General features: G+C 34.9%; 1 protein-coding gene across 1 annotated transcript in view; it reads right to left on the minus strand.

Annotated features, from left to right (window-relative positions):
- The window catches only part of PDZRN4 (PDZ domain containing ring finger 4), a 386,476-nt gene that overhangs the window by 365,289 nt on the left and 1,569 nt on the right, over positions 1–19,618 (minus strand). The window contains exons 2-3 of the mRNA XM_008951057.5: positions 17,975–18,061; positions 15,334–15,441 (exon numbers count right to left, since the gene is read on the minus strand). Of these exons, the coding sequence (XP_008949305.4) occupies positions 15,334–15,441; positions 17,975–18,061 (195 nt within the window). The remainder of the gene's footprint in view (positions 1–15,333; positions 15,442–17,974; positions 18,062–19,618) is intronic.

Below are 19,618 nucleotides of genomic sequence, written 5' to 3' on the forward strand. Positions count from 1 at the left end.
GACAAAAAACCAAACACCACATGTTCTCACTCATAGGTGGGAATTGAACAATGAGAACACATGGACACAGGAAGGGGAACATCACACACTGGGGCCTGTTGTGGGGTGGTGGGAGGGGGGAGGGATAGCATTAGGAGATATACCTAATGTTAAATGATGAGTTAATGGGTGCAGTACACCAACATGGCACATGTATACATATGTAACAAACCTTCACGTTGTGCACAGGTACCCTAAAACTTAAAGTATAATAAAAAATAAATAAATAAAATAAAAAAATAAAAAGAAAAAAGAAAACTTGCCATTGACATTGTGCTTATGGATAAAGAAAATGATGCCTAATTTTCAGATGTCGTCATCTGTGCCTAAATGACCTCTTAGAAAGCTAAAGAAAGTAACTGTTGATTTTTAAACTCATTTCCATTCAAAATAAACCACCACTTTTTCGTGATTCATGAAGTTAGCCACTCCTGTAGTATCCAAGCAGCTGTTTCCAAAATAAAAATTAAAAAATTATCTTACAAAGTCTTGATGCATTACTTGCAAACAGGGCAAAGAAAGAGAAAACACACATGCATGCATACACACACACACAAATACACACAGAGAAATTAACCATGTTAAGCACTTTCTTAACTTCATGTAACTTAACTTTCACAATCCCAAATTCCTATAGCATGAACAAGGTGAAAATTCATTATCTTTTATGTGTAAAACTTCTGGAAAATCTTTTTTTTTCCCCTAACAATATTTTTTAAAAAAAGGAAAGAAAAGGCAAAAAAGCACAAAGAACAAGAAAAAATGTTCATTAAAATTAACAATCTTCACTTTGTTTCCTTAATAATGCCTTCTACCCAGAGAATAAACAACAGGCTTCTTACTATTGAGTTATTTTTAAGAAAGAGAAAGTACTACATAGCATGCTTCCTACAGATTAGAGGTTCAAGCTTTTATTAAACAAAAAAAATATTCTTCTTTGATTTTGATATTAGAAAACCACTTCCATGTAAGGAATTAATCTGGATATAGTAGAGATGATAAGCAAATGCATTAGGTTGTGATCATTCTAAAAGGTCAAGTTTCTTCAGCTGCTACTGACAAAGATTAAAAGCTTGACAAAGATTAAAATAATTGACAAAGATTAAAAGCTAAATCCCTAAACTGATGCAAATATTACTGAAAAATCCCTTAGAAGCACAGAGATGGAGACAATATACATGAAGATGAAGATTTCTTTAGTGAAAACATTTCATATAGAAAACCACCTGAAATATTAAACTTTGGGAATCACTCTCAAAGCAGCAAAATCTCTTCAAATTATTCCCAGAATTGGATTTAAATATTTCCCCTGAACCAAATAGTCAAGTCTTAATCGTAAAGCTTACACTTAAAGACTTCTATTTTGTCACGTCAGATATTTCCAATAGATTATGAATCCTGGGATTTAACAGTTGAATCCTGGGAATAGAAGCAGTAGTGGACAAGAGATTGTTTACAAAGCTTAAAACACACAAAAGACAGGACACTCAGAACTAAGGATGACTATCTGTAACTGTGCTCCACAAAATGTTTCAGGATCTTTCAACAATGAAAGCTATTACAAACTCCAAGTGCCATAAGAAAACACATAATGATCACTATATTTCATTGATTTTTTTTTTTTTGTAAACTGTAAACATGGCTAATACTGTAATTCACTTGAATTCACTGCCTGGCTTAAAGAAGAGTTGGAGCCATCAACTCCATAGGTCTCCACTGCATGTTACAGCATGTTTACTATTCCTTCATATTAACCAGCCATATTTCCTCTTCAGACATAATGAAGTTTATTCTGATGAAATTGACCATGTCAAAGTTTAAATTATTGCTATTCACTGGAATCCTTTAATTGCACCAATGTGTTTATTACACATAGCTGTTTGCCTAGTGTTTGTCACACAATAAGGAGTTTATAAATGTTAGCTATTTTATAGCCATCATCATCCTTACCATTCTGATTGAATATAACAGCCATTTGGTATATAATTTATATTATGTGTTGAGATATATTTTGTGAGTACTTCCTGTATTAGATATTTATTTATGAATTACAGTAAGACAATTTATTTGGCAGTTCATGATCCCACATTATAAGATATTTAATTATATAAATATGCCTAGAATAATATTAATAGCATACTGTGTAAAACATAACATTTTTATATAAAAATTACATGAAAATTATTTTTCAATTGTTTATTAGATAATTTTGAGCCAACCAATTTTTTCAACTCTAAAATTCTATCTTGCCAGCTGTATGTCTGGGAATCTAACTTTATCTTAGGGTTAACTAAGTATGCCTCAATGACTGAATTCTGAATCAGTAGAATGTGACATTACTGGATTTTAATTTGGATCCAAAGAAAAATTACACATGTCTAAGAAAAGATATGCATTATAAAGTTCTGTGTTACAAAAAGAAATGTCCTCTAAGTGAAAGTTTGGGTAAGAAGAAAAACAAAGAATTTTTCTTCTTTGATCATCCTTATCTGTTGAAAAGAATTATGTCTCTTAAAAAATAACACCTACGCATTCAGAAGAAGTGAAAGGATTTGTAACACAGTGTATCTAGGCCAAAAGTATCAGTTTTGGGATCATATTAATCTTTGTGACACTATAACAAAGAATTGCAAAGCAAAATAGACAGTGTAAGACTGGTCCCTCTAAAAGAATAACATTAAAAATTGAGCACGCCAAGATGATCAAACATGATAATGTCAAAAGAAACACAGAATTACTTCTCTTTCTCCGAGAGAAAACCAGGTAAGATAGGATTTAATTGCTTTGTGATAGATGTGTATTTAAAAGAAACTTAGGAACCTTTTATTTATGCATTTAGTACATATTTATTGCACACCTCATATATATCAGCACAGAGTTTTGATAGCAGGGCTAGATTTGCTTTACCCTTGTAGTTAATAGTACTAATGTATTCATTAAATAGCTGAGTGCCTGCTGAGTGCCACTGGGTGTTGAAGGCACAGCAAAAGGCAGGATTTCTAAGCTCATGATGGTACTTAATAAAACAGGAGACTGAAATGGCCAATACACATTCAAAGATTTATTTAACTTCATTAGAGATCAAGGAAGTGCCAGAGTCATCTGCATACACCATTTCACCAGATGGATGAAATTAACAAAACACACAATACCAAGTCTTTGCAAGTATGTGGACTAATGGAAACTCTAAGACACTGCTGATGAGAATCTAAATTGCTAAAACCATTTGAAAAATCTGTTTGGAAGTAATGACTAAAGCTAAACATTTATATGTCCTCTGACCCTGCAAATGTACCCGTAAATGTGTTTGTGTGTGTGTATCATAAATACATGCATACGTACACAAAACAAGAATGTTCAGAGCACTGCTGTTGTAATAGCCTAGAACTGACCATTCCATTGAAGGTAAAATTCATAATTAGTTGTGGTAGAGTCATACAGTGAAATGCTACAATACTACACAGCTATAAGAATGAACAATTACATGCAGCAATGTAAGTGGACATCACAAGCACAGTGTTAAATAAAAGAAGTTGAACTCTAAAGAATAGCTATTGCGTGATTCTATTTATATAAAAGTCAAAAATAGGAAAAATGTAGAAGAAGGTAATGAAGGAACAGGGGAAGAAGGGAAGGTTTTGGGGAGCCTGCTATGCTCTGTTTCTTGATCTGGGTGCTGGTCTCGAGCATAACTTCACTTTTCGATCTTTTGTTGCATTAGACACTTATGATCTGTGATCTTCTGTAAACATTTACCTTAAAAAGAAACAGGTAATTTCTAATTATGATATTGCCAGGAGAAGGCAATATGAAAGAGCATCACGTGGGATTAGAGTTTAAACAGGAAAGACAGAGGAGGCTTGTTTGCAATGGTGATATCTGAGCTGAGTAGAAGGAATGAGTAGAAGTTAGTGAGGTTAAAGGAGGGGAAAGAGAATTCCAGTGAGAAGTCCTTGAGACGGGAAAGTGCTGGGTGCATTCTGAAACTGAAAGAGAAAGCCAGTGTAGCTTGAACAATGTGAGCTAAGGGGAGGGTGGACAAAGGAGTTGGATTTATATAGGAGTGCCAGAGGAGGAAGGACCTCATTGAATAGCTTAAGAACCTTACATTTTATCCCATGCGCAGGGAAGGTTTTCAGGAATTATAGACAGAAGGATCATAAGATGTAATTTGCATTCATAAATGATCTCTCTGGATGCTGTGAGAGGCAGTGCTACTCAGAGTGGACTAAGGACCAAAGACCAGTGCTAGGTCACGAACAGTTTGTTACTAATCTATGATAGGATAAGTACAGAAAGAGAGTTCAAGAATTTAGAATCATTTATGTTAACTTGGTAGGACAAATGATGAACCTAATAATAATAAGTACATAATAAAAAATGGTTCTGGTAGCATTTTGTCTCATTTTATTTCATTTTCTTCTAGTAATTCATTTTTATCTTATAGTCTATGAATCATAAAAATAAAATAAAATAATTAAATGTCTTTTAACAAAAATAGTTCAAGTAGTACTGGTATAGAGACAGATTTGACAGAGCACAGAAATGGTGGGTAAGAAACCATATGAAGTAAATTGCAATATTCTAGGAGAGGGAAGATGACATATTTGATTGAGAGAAAATTTTGTCTGAAAAAAGCTCCAGTGTCAATAGTACTTCTAACTATATCAAATCAAGTTTAAAAGGTGAACAGGCTCTGATATGGTTTGGCTGTGTCCCCACCCAAAATCTCATCCTGAATTGTAATTCCCATAATCCCCACGTCAAGGGAGAGACCAGGTGAAGGTAACTGAATCACAGGGGTGGTTCCCCCATGCTTTCTCGTGATAGTGAGTGAGTTCTCACAAGATCTGATGGTTTTATAAGTGTTTGGTAGTTCCTCCTGCATTTATTCTCCCTCCTGCTGCCTTGTGAAGAAGGTACCTTCCTTCCCTTTTACCTTTGGTCATTGTTGTAAGTTTCCTGAGACCTCCCCAGTCTAGGGCAGTTCTTTATAGCAGTGTGAGAATGGACTAATACAGGCTCCAAACTGGCCTAGTACTTCCAACACCCAGTGTATTACTGCAAGATCTTTTCTAACAAGCCTGCAGTAGAAAACAATGCTTGAACACCCTAGTTCTTCTTAAGGAACTCTCCTGTCCAGAGGGTAATCCATCAAGCCTTTTGTCTCTCTCCGTCTTTCTCTCAAGACTTTTTAGAGGACCTCTTTGAACCAATACCATCAAATGACTTCCTAACAGACATAGGGGATAGATTTCCATAGTCTATTTATACTAAACACCATGACACATTCTGCAATGAAGAGAATAAAAGAAAGGATACATAACCTCTGTGGTAGTGGACTACATTCTTGATATGAGATGATGATGAGCATACTGTTGGAAGGTGAAGACAAGGGAAAATGTTCAAGATACTTCTGGTACTTTTCTATTGCATTTATTTGCTACAAGCCCTTACTACTTCATATATGGACAACTGTGATACCCAACCATTAGCATCCCATCTCAAGTTCTTTCACTTTTCAAGTTAGGTATATACCCCAGTGAAATTTACTTTGGGATTTAATCTTTCAGTCATTGCTTTGCCTGTGTCATTCCACTGTTCAAACCTTATCACTGACTCCTTGTTGCCTATACCATAAAAAGCAAACTCCTTAGACAAACATGCAAGGCCTTCCCCTAACTTCTTCAAAGTCTGGCTTCAATGGACTTTTCATAGATTATCTACCATGAATCACTTATATAATTCTTAATAATAGGTAGTATTAAGCAATGGTTGAAGGCACAGATACAGGAGCTCTTACTGTGTGGCCTTGGCAAATTAGTTGATCTCTCTGTGCCTCAGTATTCTCATCTGTAAAATGGGACACCATTAATACCTACAGTACCAACCTCATAGAGTGTTGTGGGGATACAAAGAATTAATACCTGTAAAAAACCTAAAGAATGCTTGACATATAATAACCAATAATTATTAGCTACAATTTTTTCAGGTTAATCGACCAAATGGCTGCCAAGCAAGATACACAAGTCCTACCTTGTCATTTGACTCATGGTATTCTTCCTAAATATGGAAAACTCTTGTTCTATCCTCTCTCACCTCCTAATCCCTCTCTGACTTTTCCTGTAAGAGTCCTTTCAAGTGCCATTTCCCCTTAAAGCTTAAAGCTCTTAGGCTACCAGAATACCAAGGAAGTCTTCTTGGTAGCGATTCTATGCGAATTACTCATTCTGTGTTCCTTTTGTTGTTGTTGTTTTGTTTCGTTGTTGCTTGTTTAATTAATATACAACTATCTTCCCATCTTGATTATAAGCTCTTTAAGGTACTTCCAATCAATAACAGGTTTTTTTTCAACCTTCCGCAACAAAAGCCTATTATCATTTAAATATGTGTTTATGTACTTCATGAATCATGTTTGTAGCAAATTTCACTGTGAAAACTACCTTTTCTATAACTAACAAATGTTTGTTAACTATTTTTTTCTGAAATATGATTTCATAGAGTAAATCTATTGTTTCCCTTAGCTTCAATGCAATAGATCATGCAAATAAAACATCAAATCACCTAATTTTACATACAAATAACAATATTTTCATTTAACATTATATATTTTGTCAGGTATTCTATACTAAATTGCATCATACTCTAAATTATGAAAAATATTTATTTCCTTATCTAAGCAGCATAGTCAATTGCTCATCTAATGTTGTAAGTCAAAGATTTATTGCTCTACTTTTACAGCAATACAAAATTGTTTAAAATATTTGAAACCACATAATGAATAATGTCTATTCTTTGGGGTGTGTTTGATATGAAGATAACAATGTATCACCTCTGAGTTGCTGATTATAAAAGAAGTGATACATTCTTTTTAAGAACACTGTTATCTGCTTAAGAAAGAAGAGCAAAGCTGATTAAAAGTACTGTCTATAAAGCCATGGAACTGTGATGTGGCTGTAATAATTCATAGGCTTAAGAGGATCAGGCACCAAATCCACCCAACCCATGTCAGTCGCCTTTCTCTCCTTTGTGACACTTTCTCAAGACATTGGGAAGAATAATGATTTTTAGAAAAGACTGGGAAAGTTTCCATTCCTACCTCTTTGTAGAAACACTAAAATCTGCTAGGAATACAACAGCATGTACTTACGAAAGCACAACCTCCCTAAACTTGCCTTGAAAAGTTCCCAGCATCAAGCTCAGTGAGCTGTGCCTTAAGCTTCTTCAGAATGCCTCACAGCTGGGGCTACTGGTAATTATTCCAAGCAGCTCTCCCCAAGAGGACTTCAAAGAGGCTCCAGTGCCATCCCCAGTGCTCTAGGAAGCTTCCAGCTCTTTTGGTCTTTTCACAAGACCATTTACAAGGCTTGGAAACATTGAAAATATCTTTCATCTTTTTAGTTCCTCTGCAGTCAATCATGTTTTTGTTCAATTTCATAATTGGTCCAGTGCCATTCTCTGCACATCTGCTTTGCAGGCAAGCATGTAAATTCTGGCAGCTTTACCAGGGTTGTTCAAGTTCAATAACTAACATTCTGTAGGAGGGTGAAGGTGAGCACACATGTCTTCAGATCCAATTCAAGCATTTACATGAACAGAATTTGAAACATTGCCTTGTAGACTTGGATTCTTTCTTGATTTATAGGCTATAAGAAACGGTCTAGAAAGATACAATTGCTTTGATCCATTGTGGCTAGATTTTCAAGATCTTACAACTTAAGAAACAATAATCTTTCGACTTCTGATTGATCTTGTAATAAATATATGGCAAGAAGGAATCGTATGTTACAGGAGAGCCTTTGGGGACTGCCCAACTGGAAAAATTTCAGGGATGTTGAAAAACTCTTGGATCCATACCATAATGCCTAAAACCTTGACCTTGAGATTCATCCATTCATGTAGTCCATCATTCAAAGAAAATTCACAGAATGTCTGAAGTTTCCCAAGCACAATGCTGAGAGCAAAAGAGATGCTGAAGATAGTAAGTTCAATAAAATACTAAAACCACTTCTAAGAAACCCATACATTTATTGGGGGAAAAGACCATCAAAGAATAAATATATATCATAATACATGAAAATGCTATGAAAGTGAGAGGTATAAAGATCTATTGACAATGGAGAAGAAAAGATAGTATTGCTTAGTGGATTGCAAAGGGCTTCCAGGAGTAGAGGATATTTGAGGATACAAAGGAGTTTGTCAGCTACAGAAGGCTGTGGCACAGAATACCAGTTAGACGGAAAACAACAAATAAAAGCAGAGAGGCCTGTCTATAGGAAAAGGGAGGAGTTTCACGAAACAATAGTAGAGGGTTTTTCTTTTTTAATTGCACAAAGAAAGTAAGGATTTCAAACGGCTATTTTTGCTTCATGAAAAAAAACCTGGGTTTAACCAATTGAAAATATAATGCCAATAAAGGCCCCTAAGCAAAGGAGCAAAACAATGACAAGTTTTGCTGAGGGTAGAAAACAAGTGGAGTTATAGATAGCAGAGGCTGGAAGAAAGGAAAGTTTTCTCAAGAAGCTACTGTGCAGGCCCAGGTGAAAATGATAAAAGCTTAGGTGTCATTAAGGCATCATCTCTAGTTAAAGTTCAGATACTACGATGGAACAAACGTATATGGTTCAAATGGTGCAAGTGAATGTAAGGACCTTCTTTCCTGGCAATAAATGTTGCAGGGGAATAAGAAAGACAGAAAAGAGTTGCCAGGTGCCCAGGATGATTGAAAGGAAGAAAAGAAGGGCAAAAACCAGTATGTTAAGGCCCCAATTTGGAATTTTACCTAAAAGTAACTTTGGATCACAAATTAAAATGAATCAAAATAATGTTACAGGTGTTCTGATGAGATTTTTATAGCACAGAATGATGAGGAGAATGGGAACCACACTGAGAGCTTCAGACAGGAACACCAAATCCAGCTGTGCCGTGTGCAAGCTGCACAGTAAAAAGAGGTGGCCCTGTTTCCCTTCTCAGGAGTTTAGCACTCACAAGTCAAACACAAGTTCAAGTCTTAGAAATTTGAAATGGATATAACAGTGCTTAACACACTCAATGGTATAAGGATCTTTCCAGTCTTTTTTTGTAGGCTAACATAAAACAATGTTTATTAATAATAAAATCTCAGTGATGTGGCAAAACCACGATGACCAACTAGTTGGAAAATCTGAGGGACTGTCTAGGGTGACACTTATACTTACAGGAGAGAAACTGAGAAATGGAAAAGTTGAGAAATCTTTGAGTGACAATGTGACACAAATTCAGGGCCAAAATCCAGTTTAACACCTGCATCCTTTCCTGAAACTATAAGGCTGCCTCCATCCACAGATTCTACTGTTACCCTACCCGACTTAATGATTTGTAATCATGAATTAAACCAACTTCTAGGAGGACAGGGACACTGAATAAATCTACAGTGTCACTTCACTAAGGCAAGGTGGTAATGTCCATTTACACTCTTTTTAAAATGTATTTGTTATTTTTATAGATTTAGGGGTTACAAATGCAGTTTTTTTACGTGGATATGTTGCATCATGGTGAAGTCTGGGCTTTTAGGTAAACATGATCTGAATAAGATGCATTGTACCCACTAAGTAATTATCAGCCCTCAATCCACTTCCCTCCTCCCACCCTTCCACATCTTCAATGTCTGTTATTCCACTCTCTATGTCCACGTGTTCACATTGTTTGGCTCCCACTTTTAAATGAGAATATGTGGTATTTGACTTTCAGTGTCTGAGTGATTTCACCTAGGGTAATGGCCTCTAGTTCCATCTATGTTGCGCAAAACACACAATTTCATTCTTGTTTTTTATGGTGGCACAGTATTCTATGGTGTATATATGCACACCATGTTTTCTTTATCCAATCATCCACTGATGGACATGTAGGTTGATTCTGTGACTTTGCTATTGTGAATGGTGCTGCAATAAACATACAACTGCAGGCGTCTTTTTTATATAATGATTTTGTTCCTTTGGGTAGATACCCAGTAGTGTGATTGCTAAATCAAATGGTAGTTTTATTTTTAATCCTTTGGGAAATCGCCATAGTGTTTTCCACAGGAGTTACACGAATTTCCATTCCAACCAATAGCGTATAAGTGTTCTCTTTTCTCTGCATTTTCACCAACATCTATTGTTTTTTGACTTTTATTAATAACCATTTTCTGACTGGTGTAAGATGGTATCTCATTGTGATTTTAATTTGCATTTCTCTATGATTAGTGATATTTAGCTGTTTGAATTAGACATAAATTTGTCAAAAAACTAACTGCCCAGCAGATTTACAGGTAACCTATAGAAACTTGTAAATGCTTCTTATGCATAAAAAAATTAGCACCATTGCTTTGTGAGATAGTAAGATATAGTGTTTCATTAGGTATATACCGAGGTAGCAACTTGCAGATCTGATTCAATAACATTCCTAAATGTTTAGCTCTGAACTGCAATTAATTTTCCTGCTTTAACAGCTGCAGTCTGACTATGCAGAGTGTTAGCTAAATAAACGTGACAACTACCAAAGATTTTCATTTTAGCAGTACAGATAGTGATCACAGAGAATGCAGAGGTATAACATTACAGAAATAAAAGAAAGTGTAGTTGACAGTCTGGAGATAGTTAAAAAGTTTCTGATTTGTGAAACTCTTTCTTCTGGTAATAAACAGCACTTAATGGAAAGTGCTAAACTGACACTTCAATGTGGGAACTATTTTTATTTATTATTATTATTATTACTATACTTTAAGTTTTAGGGTACATGTGCACAATGTGCAGGTTAGTTACATATGTATACATGTGCCATGCTGGTGTGCTGCACCCATTAACTCGTAATTTAGCATTAGGTATATCGCCTAATGCTATCCCTGCCCCCACCTCCACCCCACAACAGTCCCCAGAGTGTGATGTTCCAATGTGGGAACTATTTCTAAAGAAAAGGAAAATGTCTTTTATGCTGCATTGCATTATGAATTTCAAGGTAAAAAATAGAATAAAAAGATTTTAATATATACACTAAAAAAATCCTCTGCTTTGTGCTCTGAGCTATTCATCTCAAAGATTCCACAGACATTCAGCCCCACTCTGGTCTCCAGAAGTTGAGAGAAGCACTGTGCCTCCAGCACTGTTTCAAACAACATTGGCTTGGAGCTGCAGGGGTTAGGGGAGTGCTGGGAGAAGAAAGTGTAAACAAAGAGCCATGAATGATTATCCACCCTTTCCCACTCTGGAGTTATGGTTGCATTGCCTGCTATCAGCATCATAGAAATAAGAGAGGAGACTGGGCACTATGGCTCACGCTTGTAATCCCAGCATTTCAGGAGGTCAAGGTGGACAGGTCGCTTGAGCCCAGGAGTTCAAGACCAGCCTGGGCAGCATGGTGAAACCCCATCTCTACAGAAAATTTTTTAAAAATTAGCCAGGTGAGGTGGGGTGCAACTGTAGTTCCAGCTACTTGGGAGGCTTAGGCTGGAGGATACCTTGAGTCCCAGAGGTAGAGGCTGCAGTGAGCTGTGATCATGCCACTACATTCCAGCCTAGGTGACAGAGCAAGATCCTGTCTCAAAAAAAAAAAAAAAAAAAAAAAAAAAAAAACAAGGAGAAGAAGAAGAAAGAAAGAATAGAGGAATCGATGCTAAAAGCAACAGTGAACTTTGTTTCTCAACTCCCTCCCACATACCACTTAGGCATCCTAACATGATGATAACTACAGCAATGGTCATGCCTTCTTCCAGAATTGTGCCCAACCTTCGATAGGATCAGGGATTTTCTGTGATTCCTTTGATTCTTGAAAGAATGAAAAACAGCATGCTTTTATTCAGCTGTATACTGTGGTGAATTCTTGGCGTATGTGAATTTCTGTGATGTTTCAAAATGCCTTCAACAATATCTTCTGCCTTTTCAGTCTCCAGTGATATTTTGACACCTAGTGTAACTCAAATATCACAACTGATTTTTTAAAATTTACAAGCATAAATAGTTTAACAAATATGGATGTGGAAATAGCTAGAAACTGGTTAACATAGTTGCTTGTGGAGACTGACTCCAAAAATTAACTTGGCTTATATTATGTGAAAAATATGACATAGGTTTACCTAATGACAGTAATTTTTTATTCTTTTATTATTCTTGAATTTTATCAATAGAATGCAAATATTAAAAAATAATACATGTTACTGGCCTTTGTTGAACTGTGGCAAAACTATTATAACTAATATATTTATTAGAGTTTATAAAATCTTTTTAACCATCAACAGAACAAAACCTTTAACATATCTACTTCCTCTTCAAGTGAATAACTTTGGAAAATTTTATTATTTTTTAAAAACAATTCATAAACTTGTATGTGTGCATCAAGCAATTAGCTACAGAAAATATTTTTGAGTATATCTTGACTATATATAAACCATAGAATCTCTTATTGTTTTTATTTTTTATTTCAGTTATATATCAGTAAATTCAAAGCATTTAGTAATGTGTCAGATTGTGCATAAGTCATATGGATAATTTTATAATATATGAACTAGTTTGTACCCTTTACACTGTTAACAAACTTGTTGCACCAGGTTTAAATCAGCATGACCATTTGAAATTCAAAAATTGATCCATTAAATTTGTTCAACGAACAAATCATTGATCACAAAACAGAAAATAAATTATTATCTTTACTTTAAAAATCTGTTTTAAAATATGCATCTGCACATTTTAAATTGATAGATTTCTTCTCAATTTCCAATTAGCTAAAAACTGGTTAAAGTTGATTGATATCATAATGACAGAGAAACTAAAATAACAGATAAGCATCAAATATTTCTAACTTTAATGATTACATAGGGATCTTTTACAACACACACCATATGCACAAGAAAAAACACACTTCTTGTTTAACTAAATATTAAAGTCGCACAAATATCTATTCACTCAAAAAGCTGATAGCATCACTGAACAACTAAGCAAGAGCAATTTATTTCTAATAATCTTCTTTCTAAAATATTTCATGCTATTTAACACACAACATTCTAGAAATATGCACATCATCTAACCCATTTCTTAACTGCAAATGTGGTCACATTGATCCATTCTAGACCTATAGCATATATACATAAAATCAGTGTACCCTGGTATAAAAGACACATTGAAAAATCTATATCATTGAGACAAATTTCAAGCTCTAGTCATTAACTGCTAATATATGCAAATGAAAGTGAATAATAATACCGCAGCTAGTTAAATTTCATTTGAATTTCTGTGGTTGATCTCCTTACTTTTTATCTTACAGGGTTTAAATAAGGTTAATTTGACATATATTAGTAACAGTACTATATAGGTATCTAGATGCACTTGATTTTCAACCATAGTTTTATAAAGTTACCACTTTAAAAAAACCAGTAGGTTTGTAACCAAATTGTTGTATGACAATATAAAAAAATTCTTTTTCTTTTCTAATGTAACATTAATGAAGCATACATAATATTGTCATCTAGCTAGAATAAGTTATTTTTTAAATTGCCAATATGTATTTCTGTTGTGTCTATGTGTTTGTGTGGGTGTAACAATATATGTATTCAGTTCCATCAGTTCTTCTAATAATATCAAATGTAGGAATTTATTTTCCAGTTGGTAACTGGACAACTTAATATGTTTTTGAGATAATGCAGAAAGTAATAGGGACAATCTTCTGTTTAAAGTATGTTGCCCTTTAGATCATACTGTGCACATTTTAACTTTAGAAGCTACAGCATGTGAATGTTTCCACTAGACAAATTGTCAAGACGAACTGGATAGCAACAGCGAAAGTAGGTCTGCACTTTCTCGGCAACAAAACTGGAAGAATAAAATCTTGATACAAGAGACCTCTTTAGATATAAATCAAAGTGTTTTTTTTTGGCAAAAGATAACTCTTCTTTTTTTCTAAATTGTGTAGCCGGCTAATTTATAAATGTTGTGCTCTTTTTTCCCAAAACAGCAAACTATTGGCTCTTCTATATTCTTCACACTTACTCTATGTCAATTCATTAAAAATTCAACTTTGTTTAGTGCACAGAGGATGAATGAAAAGCTAAAACTTTATTCAAAATTTAACATAGAAAATCTGCCTCCATTCTGATAGTTTATATAAATATTCAGAAAGATAGCACTAGTGATTATATAGCCTAGAGTGAACAGAATTTTTAAAAACAATAGTGGAGTCAAGTAAACCTTCCAAATTCCTATTTATAGCTTTACTAATCCATTGGAAATAAACTCAGTGATAAAAGTAACTTAACCATTTTTGGCAACAAAAAGTAATATTATCTTAACCAGTTAATAAAATGTCAAAAGGACAGAGATGGCAGATGGCAGGGACATAAAATTTCATTATCATAACTCAATTTTACTAGCATATAGGTGCTCACTTTATCACCCCCGAATACAACAATACAGTTAAAACATACAGAGAGTTCTCACCAGGTTTTCACAACAAAGAGAAAAAAAGGTATTTCTCTTTTTCTTTCATATAAAAGATAATGACAGGAACAAGGTAGCCATATTACACCAAGAAATATTAAAAGTATTGTATAATTTATTCCAAACTCTACTTATAAAATATTAATTACAAATTTAAAATATAATCATAGTTCCTCATCAGAAATGTTCCTCAACAGAGATTTATCATCCTTTTTTGAAATGTTATAATAATTAATCCTTTAATAATCAAGCAAGTGACATCATAGTTCATGGGAAACACAGGTTATTAAAACAGAGGTATTCATTAACACATTTGAAAACTTCAGGCATTTTATTCTTTCATCACAATATCTAACGAATTATATAGAATCATAATAGAGTTTTACATCTTTTTGGAGGCAGCGTCTTGCTCTGTTGCCTAGGCTAGAGAGCAGTGGCCTACACACAGCTCACCACAGCCTTGACCTCCTGGGTTTAACATCGAGTGATCCGCCCACCTCAGCCTCCTGAGTAGCTGGGACCATAGGTATGTGCCACCATGCCCAGCTAATTTTTTTGTTTTGTTTTTTGGTAGAGATGAAGTCTCACAATGTTGCCCAGTCAGGTCTCGAACTCCTAAGCTCAAGTGATGCTCCTGTCTCAGCCACCAAAAGTGCTGGCATTATAGGCATGAGCCACCTCTCCCAGTGACTTTTACATTTTTTGTAAGAAAGTAAAAACGATAATGCCTTTACTGCTACTAAGAATGTATATTCTAATAAGCACCACACCAAGGTAAAGTGGTAAATTTGGAAACTTAAAATATCCAAATCTTTCTTGCATGGATCATATACATGTTTTATCATTGTCTTACCTCCATGATTTTGTCATGAATCTCCAGGCCATCTGCTCTGTCAGCAGGTCCATTTTCTAAAATTTTTGAAACGTAAATTCCTTCAGTTGATGTTCCTTCCTGATTATTCTATTTTAAAAAAATCATTAGCAGAAGAAAGATGTAAGCAAAATTTAAATATTATTAGGGACAATTTACCAAATGTAACATTACCAATCCTCTGTAAACCTGCAACTCTCTTAGCTGGGGATTTGGCACAGAATTTTAACTTACTTAACACCAACTAGTCATTAATCAAGGTGGCAGTTTTAATGAATGAGTCCAGGGTCTCTGACAAGATTATCTATTTACTTCACATTTTTGAGTTCACATAAAAAAGCTATGGGAAAGGGCATGTACAAGGTGAAATAAACTGGCTTTTAAGTATTATTTATAAAACATCTCACTTCTAAAGAGAGACAGCAAGTAAAAGGGTGATGAGGTTAAAGAAGGAAAAAAACATATATCTGGTTCCCACTGTATAACTGGTTTGAGATGTGGTAGAGTTTTGAAATGTAATTTAGCTTTTTGATGTGCCAGATTTAGAAACATAGCTCTAGTTGTGTCTATTCACAGGAGACACTGGTAGCTTACTCAAGTGTAAAATCCCAAAAGATCACATCTAAACTGCAAGGGAACCTATGCAAAAGGGAACCCATGCAAACTCATCGTTACATATTTCCAGGTGCAGTCTGACTCATGATTAGTTAAACCTCAAACATAGCCAATATGGTAAAAATAGGACATTTTAGCCAGTCACAAGAAGTCAAAGCTTATTTTAGGGGAAAACATCCAACATCCTATAATAATACATCATATAATTTTAAATGTCATTTGACTTCATGACAGGTTAAATAAAATTATTTCTCATTAGCTGTCCTTATCATGAATTTTAAGAGACTTTTTAAAAAGGCCCGATGTCATCTAAATGTCAAATACCAAAATAGAATCTATAAAAATATTCCTTAGGGAAAATGATAACGAAAATGCTATGATGAAAAGGCTTTCATTTTAATAAATGAGGACTGTTTTAAAAAGAGAAGCACAGCAGTCATTAGTTGCTAAGTTTTCAAAATACTAAAAACAAGGAAGAAATATGTCACTGCCATCCTTACCTAAACAGAGCATATGGCCAACAATACTAAGACAGTTTCCTTGGACAACATCTACAATGCAGGATGCAAAAATTTCATGGCAGTTTATTGAGAAAAATTAAAGAACATCATTTTTTAAAACTTAACCACCTTTTTCCAGTTACGGTGAAAATTAAGTTGACACAGGAATTCAAAGATATAAAAGAACTTTGCAACTACAGTATATTCTATAAGTTTAAAATATGCATTTTGAAAACAATTGACATCAACATGAAGAATATTATTCATGCAATCAAACAAAGAACTTGGTTTGGGGAGCCAAAAATATTTCTAATCAACTGTTTTTCTTTAACATGGTACTTCCTATTGAAATCAATCATCCCTTGTTTCAACTGTTCATTCATTCATTCAATATATATTATTTTCTTCCTAGTCTGTATTAAGATCTTCAAACTGAGTAATTTCACTTAATAAATAGGTTTAAGCAGGCAATACAATTGCCTAATATTATCAAATAGAAATTGCCTACACATGGTATTGTGAAATAGGTTTATTCAAGAAATTTGCCAAAAGGACAATATAATTTAGATAAAATGTGAAATGTACTTTCCTTTTCTTCTTTTAAAGTAGCAAAGAGAACCAAGTTTGCTAGCTGTTGTTTTTTGTTTTTCTCAAAAATAAAGGCCAGGTGCAGTGGCTCAAGCCTGTAATCCCAGCACTTTGGGAGGTGAGGCAGGTGGATCACTTGATATTAGGAGTTCGAGACCAGCTTTGCCAACATTTTGTATTTTCTCTGCTACAAATACAAAAATTAGATGGGCGTGGTGGCACACGCCTGTAATCCCAGCTACTTGGGCGGTTGAGGCAGGAGAATCACTTGAACCAGAGGCAGTGGTTGCATTGAGCTGAGATCACGCTACTGCACTCCAGCCTGGGCTGCAGAGTGATACTCCATCTCAAAAAGAAAATAATTTAAAAAAATTAAAAAATAATAAAATCAGGGCCAGGCATGGTGGCTCACACCTGTAATCCTAGCACTTTGGGAGACCGTGAGGTGGATCACTTGGGGTGAGGAGGTCAAAACGAGCCTTGCCAACATGTGAAACTCTGTCTCTACTAAAAATACAAAAAATTAGCCGGGCGTGGTGGCAGGAGCCTGTAATCCCAGCTATTTGGGAGGCTGAGGCAGGAGAATCGCTTGAACCCAGGAGGAAGAGGTTGCAGTGAGCTGAGATCGTGCCACTGCACTCTAGCCTGGGCAACAGAGCAAGACTCTGTCTCAAACAAACAAAATAAATAAATAAATAAATGAATAAATAAATAAATAAAATCTGGGTATGTACTGGAATATTTGCATTAAGAAATCTGATATTTGATCACAAGCATAATTTTAAAGATTAAACCACTTGTTTTTCTTACTCAAAATCCACAAACAAAATCTAAGTCCTCTATTATTTTATAAGCAATGAGTAATGCTTATTAATGCTTATTTTATAAGTAACTAGTAATGCATTAACAAGGTGTTTTACCTGATTTGGTCGACCTCCTATAATATTGAATCCCAAAGTGTCATTTTCTCTTTCTAACACAATAGTGAATGGCTTATGCTCTCCATCCTAGAAAAAAATGTATAAAATGACTTAACTAGGTAAAAATATAAAAGAAAAATAAATCCTACAATAAGTTTTTATCTACCATAAGTTAACTGACATGTGAAAAGAGGAAAACTTTAAAATTAAAGATGGTTGAATGTGGCAGAAGGTTGACATTTTCCTATACTTACTTTGCAAGTATGTATTTGAAAAAGAACAACTGTGCATGTGAGGGGAAAAAGCCCTATTTTCAAAAATTACTAAATGGCTTTGCATTTTGAGACAGGAAGCTCTTTTATCCTAACGCAGTGTCTAAATCTGATTTCACTGTAATTGAAAACAGATTTCTGGTTAAACCTTGGAGGTATCTTTATTTTTCCCTCCATTACAGAAAAGTAAAATATAAATTATCAATAGTGTAAAATTTTTATTTTGTAAAGTCTTAAGGAGTTTAAGAAACACTGGAACTATTTATAAATTATAGTCATAATATTCATGTTGCTGTTGTAATGCAGGATCTGTTAGGCTACTGTAGTCCTAATTTTAAATAATATTCCTATTTGGTTTTGCATAATTCCTGCAGAATAAAAAAATAAGGGTTTGTGCTAGGTAAAGTAGTATGTATTTTTTCCTGCTGGCCAAATAATAGTAAAACAAATATGAATTATAGCTACAATGTTTATTAGTGAAGACTAACTTAAACATAGGATGAATTAGTGCTGGACTAGGTGGGTTTATTCATGGTTGTAGATGTTATTAACCTTTACTTGGAAACTATTTCTGAATGATAACATTCCATATGCATCATCATCACTGCTATCAGCATCACGATATTTTCCCAGGAGCTTTTCCCAGGCAATGCGCAGAGCAGCCCCTACTGGTAGTAGAAAAACATTTCTGAGGAACACATAGAAGGTTTTGGCTAGTCTGCAAATCATGGGCAGTTTTTCTCACTTCTCAGAATCATAGCTTGACTTGTTGCATGGACTTTTCTGTAATATTATTCTAGCTGTTCCTCCTTTCCTTCAACCATTGGTTTCCTACGACCTTGAAACCTGGACTGGTAATACAAAGCTTCTATCTGTGCTTTTCCCTGGGTCCTCCCGTTTTGTAAATTTACCTGTATATATGCGCATATGTATATGCACATATGAACTAGAGAAATACTCCTTGAAACCGGTCGTTTAATACACAGTGTGCTTCCATTCATCAAGGTAGAAACATTTTAGTCCCTCTCACTTCAATTTTCTCTTTTAGGTTCAAGACGGGCGCTTCTAAACTCAGTGCCTGAGTTAGAGGCAGTGTGGAGCAGCCAGTCCCAAATGGGAATCTTTCTGGGTTGCTCCTCCCCGGGAGTGCTGAAGAATGAAAACAGCTCCTTGAATGGAGCGCAAATTCTGCTAAATCCCTGCTCACCATGGCAGCGACCAACAATGTCAAACACTGTGCAGAAGTCCTCCGGGAGAGAAGTAACAGCTTTATAAACAAGCCTCTTCACACGGGGTGCTACAAAGAGGCTTGTTTATTCGGTCTGAAAGCCGGCGGGAGGACCAGGAGCGCAGTTCGGGGCCAGCAGCTTAG

This window comes from Pan paniscus, chromosome 10 (genome assembly GCF_029289425.2).
Source record: "Pan paniscus chromosome 10, NHGRI_mPanPan1-v2.0_pri, whole genome shotgun sequence".
In the NCBI taxonomy this organism is placed as follows: domain Eukaryota; kingdom Metazoa; phylum Chordata; class Mammalia; order Primates; family Hominidae; genus Pan; species Pan paniscus.